General features: G+C 42.4%; 1 protein-coding gene across 1 annotated transcript in view; it reads left to right on the plus strand.

The window, feature by feature from the left end:
• Positions 1-5451, plus strand: part of LOC109832772 (primary amine oxidase-like) — an 18091-nt gene extending 12640 nt beyond the window's left edge. The window contains exons 3-5 of the mRNA XM_020400188.1: positions 3732-3845; positions 4453-4902; positions 4991-5451. Of these exons, the coding sequence (XP_020255777.1) occupies positions 3732-3845; positions 4453-4902; positions 4991-5302 (876 nt within the window). The 3' untranslated portion in view covers positions 5303-5451. The remainder of the gene's footprint in view (positions 1-3731; positions 3846-4452; positions 4903-4990) is intronic.

The following is a 6792-nucleotide window of genomic DNA, read 5'->3' on the forward strand; positions in this document are numbered from 1 at the left end:
AGGAGCTGCTGGGAGCAGTCGGCGGAGGAGTCAAGCAGTCTCCTCCTTCATCCGACTCCCCCTTTTCCTCACCCAGATCGAGTCCCCCTCCAAGTGCTTCCATCTCCACCAACTGTTCCAGACACTTGGCTACAATAGGAGGGTAGTGGAAGTGGTCAGGTAGATTCCTCATCTCGGTTGTAAGCTGCACCGACAGGTAGTCATACCCGACCTTACAAGCGATCGCCACTTCAGTCTTTCCAGTAAGGCCGTGGCGATATCCGTCGATGATCTCTTGGTGGTGAGGCTCTGACTCAACATAGGCATTACAGCTTTGGGCCATTGCCAGAGACTCTTGAAAATGGGTGACCTCCCCCTGAAGCTTAGCGAACGCTGCATGCTCCTCGTCCAGTTGACATCTCGCATGCACCGTCGCCTCCTTCTCGACTTCGACCAACACCATAGCATGGTCCCTCTCTCGGAGAGCCTCATCCAGTCTCCTGGCCTTCCTCTTGCTCTCCTCCAGCTCCCTCCTGAGCTCGTCGACCTCGGAAGCACTTGGGGCTGGTGTCTCCTCGGCCCATTTCGAGTCGACACCTCTGTCAGACCTCAGGGAAGTAACCACCCCTACAAGCTTGAGATATGTGGTCCAGACCCGTTCTATCCAACTATATAACTCCATCTCCACTAAAGCGCCTTGAACAAATTAGCCATGAAGGCTATGATGGAGATCGACATCAGGAATCCCTTGCAAAAACTCCTCATCTTGAGGAAGCCAGAACTTCTTGACCGCCTTCGATTGAATCCGATGAGAGCCCAGGATAGTCCCCTGGATGTTGAGATGGTGATCAGGCTCGAAGTGGTGCTCCGGGTTAGGCTCTTATCCATATCGAGAGCCGACCCCTAAAGTCCCGATGAGGTACTTCCTCATCCTCTCCCATTCTTCTTCTCTGATGTCGGCAACGCGATGAGAAAAGGGATATTCTAGCCTTATGGGAGGCACCATCTCCTCCTCGATCGACTCCTTCCCTCAGTGAGTCGACTCACTACGGCGACCGGACGACTCTCCCTCTCCAGTAAAGGCTCTAGCCTCGACTCCCTCTTCTTGAGGAGTCTCGACCGATTCTCCTGAGGCTGACTCGTCTAGATGAATGATGTCGGTATCGACCATCTTGTCTTTCACCTGAAGCTCTTGTTCCTCATCTTCCCTCCGAGGCTACCTCCTCTGTTTATGGATGAGGGTGGGAGCAGGATCCTCATCGGTCGTCTCAGCCTTTATTGGAGGAATGTCCCGACAAATATGCTTCATGGGCCTAGCAAATGACCCTTCCTTGGGAGCAGCCAAAGGAACAGTTGGCGCCATTGTCGCTTCCCTGGTCCCTATGATAAGGGCTGAAACCTTCTTCTGGTCCTTGATACAAGGATGCACTACCGACATGCTGACAACCTGTAAGACCGAGTTGTCAAGTAGATGGTCTACTCGAAGAGAGCTAGCATACACCTTGAACTGGTCGAGCGCATCCTTCTCGGCATTGAGCAACTCACCCTCCATGAACGCCTCCCTCTTTATTTTAGGCCAGTTGGAGTTGCCAACTCCAGGTCATCCCCCACAACCCAGACAAACTTTTCTTTCTAGTCCTTGTGGGAGTCAGGAAGGCCGATGACAAGCCTGAGCTTCCCTACCATTTAAAAATGATAGCGGGGTTCAGTCTGGTTCACCTTCACAGCCACCAGTTGGTCCAAGACCCGCAAAGATGGCTTTATTGCCACCTAGTGGCAAAACACCATGAACCCCACCAGGATGGCGATGACGTTCGGCTTCATCTGTGCCGGCAATATCCCTAGTGCCGTGAAGACTTACTAGAGGAAGGGATGTAGGGGTAGCCACAGACCGCATTCTAAGTGCCTCAAGTACAGGGACTCCCGGTCCGATCCATGATCGTAAATGCCCTCTGACCTCGTCGGGGCCATCAGATCATACTCCCGAGGGATATCAAATTTCTCGTGGAGTGCCCTCATCTGTGACTGGGTCACTTTAGAATGGAGCTCCACCAGAAGAACTCGTCGATCAACAGGATCGGATGCCATCTGGACCCACAACTGTCGGAATCTGGCCTGTCAGATCAAATTCTGGCCAACAGCCAAGATTAATTATCAGAATTCGAAGCGACATATTAGGGATCGAGGCACAACCCACTCACCTTGAATATCCTGTAATCTGCCAAGAAAAACGGAGCTGTGGTAGTAAAAATGAACATACAATGACATCAGCCATGCCAATCTGAAGAGACTTTTCAGTTCCCTCATTTAATGCACCCCCACATCCGTCCAAAATGACTCTCATTTCACTCGAACCCGGCTAAAGCTGACTCCAAGCGAAAGGGGCCAACTGTTATGGTGTTCTCAATCGCCAAAGTGTAACCCTTTGCAAGCAACGGACATGTGTACTTTTGTATGCAATGCTCCAATCAAATTGGCGGCCAAAACTAACAAGGGTCCCAACTTAGCCGACTCGCCGAGTCGACATTCCCTCATGTAGACTCGAAAGGCGATACTAGTCGACCCTTTTGTCGAAGACAACTCGCAACAAGCCCATTCAACCTGCTATTCGATGCCTCACGATGACGACTCGAAAGGCGTTACTTCTCGGCGATACTAGAGGACGACTTCAGCCTCGAGCCTCTCCCGCTGACACAACGTTGATGTCGTATTTAATGCTTGGCAGGCACTATCATACCTGTAGTCCCGATAGCCTTCATGACTCATCGGACCACGTCGACGCCACCATACCTCGGATCACGTCACATTTATTGTTAATGTGATCTCTCCTCCAGTCGCTAGCCGACACTTATAAAGCAAGAGCTGACTCAGCCTCCAGCCCATGCTTCTTCACCGCCATCCTGTGCTCGGCCATAACGACGGCTCTACCCTTATACCATCAGTATAAATACGAGATACTATTCTAACAAAAAGCTTCTTTTGACTTAATGCACAAAAGGCGACTTTCTGAGCTACATCTGCAAATTATACTACACACACAAGAGCTCTAACAGTTCTTCATTTTCCCACTCAAGTTCACCAGCTGACTTGACCGTCGAAGGAACCACGGGGGAACCAGTCCCCGTCCTCTCATGGGTTTCTATATGTGTAGACTTCAGCCACTTAACTCAGAACTGGATATTCAGAGAAGGAAGCAACCCCTCATCAACTTCACCCCCATCCAACCACGAATATAATTGACTGTGTGATTACTTAACATCAGCAATGGTATTATATTATGTAATGTGGATGTATCCAAATTTTCACTATTTACTGCACAAAATATTTATTACTGTGCAAAAACAAGTTGTTAACTTTGACCTATCTCTTTACCACGGGCTTTGACACGCATATATTTCTTCCAGTGACCAGTTCCTATAAATATATCTGATGGGTCATGTCCTCGGTGAAATTTCTTTCATTTTGGGTAACTGAAGAACAAAATAAAAATTTCAGACTCATACCTAAATCAGAAACATAATTCGCAAGTAAACTTGAGAAGTTCTCAATTGGATCGTGCAGTCCAAAGGGAGAAAACAGATTTGAGCATTCTCTCTTATGAACCACCAAATAATGCTGATAGAGACATTGTCAATTGCCTCCACTCGATAGTTTCTGGATTTGGTCTATAAATAACTGTTTTATTAATTCTTTTTGGACTCACAAGGTATCTATTTGTGCTTTATGAACAATCTATGATTTGAGAGATAAAGATTCGAGAGGCAAGACCGAAGGTGACCTTGGTGGCGAGAATGGCAACAACTATTGGAAACTACGACTATGTCATCGACTGGGAGTTCCAGACCGATGGCCTTATTAGGATCAAGGTACTAAAATTTTATTTATTCAAATTATTTTTTGAGTACGTATACAAATGGGATCTCTTGTACGTCTCTTTTGCTTTCATAGTTACTATGCTACTGATGTGGTGCACATTCACACCCTCTTAATCGAAATCATCGACATATAACGATGCATCAGCCAAAAGAGTATTAAAAAAGAAAAGAAAAGAAAAGAAAAGAAAAAAGAGAGACACAGAGAAAAAAAAAACCTTTTTATTATTTATATATATATCTTTACTATTAGGGAATTAGTCACATATATAACATGACTAACCCATCTATGAGGGGGGAAAGCCCTTCAATCTTTTAGTTGCTGATACATGAAGGCCTTGTAAAAGCATACGACTTCCTCTTTATTTGTTATTTAAGGAAACGGTGGGATAGCATCAATTTCATTAATATTGAGAAACAACAAGGCATATATTCGTCAACCATAATACACAAGAAACTCATTGTTAAGAAAACCCTCTCGTTCATCCATGATATGTTTAAAAGTATTTTAAGAAATAGGTTAAGAAAACCTCCTCATTCATCCCAAATTAAATTCCATTGTTTCTTTCTCAAACTTTCTACCCATTTGTTACTACCACAGGCCAGTCTTAGCGGCATGATACTAGCAAAAGGTACAATATACGAAAACGTAACTCAAGTTCCTGAGGGAGTGGACATCTATGGAACTCTAGTTACAGAGAACCTTATCGGAGTAGTCCACGATCACTACATCACATTCTACTTGGACATGGACATTGACGGACCCAACAACTCCTTTGTAAAAGTTCACATGGAAAATCAAAAGACTTCACCGGGAAAATCACCTCGCAAGAGTTACATGAAAGTGGTGAAAAACACTGCAAAGACGGAAAAAGATGCACAAATCAAGCTCAAGCTATCTGACCCGTATGAGTTTCATGTTGTGAATCCGTTAAGAACATCAAAAGTAGGGAACCCTACTGGGTACAAAATAGTTCCTTCTGCTACTGCAGTGAGCTTACTCGATCTTGATGACCCTCCACAACTTAGAGCTGCCTTCACAAATAATCAGGTAGTTTAAAGTTTCGTTTTAAATGCCATCTCTGTATTCCCTTTCTGAAGTAATTTGTAAGAATTTTTTTTTCTTCTGAACCTTTTAGATTTGGGTGACTCCCTACAATCGAAGCGAGCAATGGGCAGGAGGTTTATTTGCATATCAGAGCCATGGAGATGACACTCTGGATACATGGGCAAAGAGGGATCGGTCGATTGAGAAGAAAGACATTGTTTTGTGGTACACATTAGGGTTTCATCATATCCCTTGTCAGGAGGATTATCCCATAATGCCCACTGTATCTTCTAGTTTTGACTTGAAACCAGTTAATTTCTTCAAGAGAAATCCCATTTTCAGAATGGCACCCTATTTTGATGAAGACCTTCCTACTTGTACAAGGGATGCAACCATAATTTGAGCAGACAACAAACAACCAAAAGCATATTGAGTTGTTCATGGTATAGAAGTGTACTATTGCAGGGTAGGAAATGAAATGGAATAAATCAGAAAAGAGGAAAGAATTTATCAGATTATGTTTTTTTGAGAGAAAGGATGGATTACCATAACAGTAATCCAGCCAGCTAAATTAATAGAACCTGATTGTTACATAATGATACACATCTCCAACCAAGAATGTGTACACAAGTTCAAACAAGTTTTACAAAACAAAAGAACTCTTTACTCCTTGACAGTGCTTTACCCTTTCCCAAAAAGAAGAAAAACCTATCAGCTACTACCAAAACAAAATAGTATAACAATTCACCTTCAAACAAAGTTTTAAGACTAAAAAATAGTACATCTTTAAGTTTCTGGAATTAAAGATCATTCCAGCTGAATCATTGTACTCGCAAACTTTCCAGCAACAACAACAGCTTGTACACCTTCAGTAGCCCTCTTTCTTCTTCTCTCTTGCAGCCTAGCAGCTCGAGCAGAAGTAGGTTTAGAACCTAACCAAAATGTTGAAAATGTCATAATCTTGCTCAAAAGCTCAAGAGATATCTTACACTTATTTGAAAAAAATTCTATCATTATGTTCCTGCCATATACACTAGATAAGAGAGCAAATAACCACATCTCTTTCCAAATTGCAGTTATCATCCTCACCCATAACTAGTTAATCCAAATTTCTTTTAAAGAATTCAAACTAAACTCTTTTTTAATTTTCAATTTATATTGAATAGATCTCCATATTGGGTATACAAACTCACATTCCATAGATAAATATAAATGATTTTCCTCTTCTTTGGAACATAAATAGCACATCAAGTCCAGATGAATTCCTTTCCTATCTAGATTATCTTTTGTAGTTAACCCGTGTCTTAAAGCCAACCAAACAAGAAATTTCACCTTCAAAGGACCATGAAGCTTCTAAAGATTTGCACAATCAAATTTTAAACCTCCATCAATAAGAAATTGATAAAAAGATTTAACTGTGAAACTACATTTTGCTTCCTAAATCCATTTTCTCTTGTCCTCCCTTTGTTCAAAATTTATAGGCATTATAACATTCAACATATTAAAATATTGGAAAACCAAATTTTCAGTCAATTACCTTCTAAACTGTGTATCCCATGTCCATTCATCATTCACCTTCTTTCTTATACTGCTGATAGAAGCAAAAGGAAAAGATGTGATATTAAAAAAAGAAGGAAATAGAAAAGCAAGGGTAGATGAGCCTACCCATTTGTCAAGCCAAAATAAAGTTTGATTTCCACTCCCCACCTCCACATGAGTACTACACAAAAAACTTTCAGCATTATCAAAAAAATTCCTCCAAATGTGTGTTAATTGAATTCTACCAGAATAAAAATATTCTGTCCAATTTATTCTCTCAAAGTATTTGTAGAAACTAATTTGTTTCTAAAGTTCCAACTTATTAACAAACCATTTCCAAATCCACTTCCCCAA

This window comes from Asparagus officinalis, chromosome 1, assembly GCF_001876935.1.
Source record: "Asparagus officinalis chromosome 1, Aspof.V1, whole genome shotgun sequence".
Taxonomy (NCBI): Eukaryota; Viridiplantae; Streptophyta; class Magnoliopsida; order Asparagales; family Asparagaceae; genus Asparagus; species Asparagus officinalis.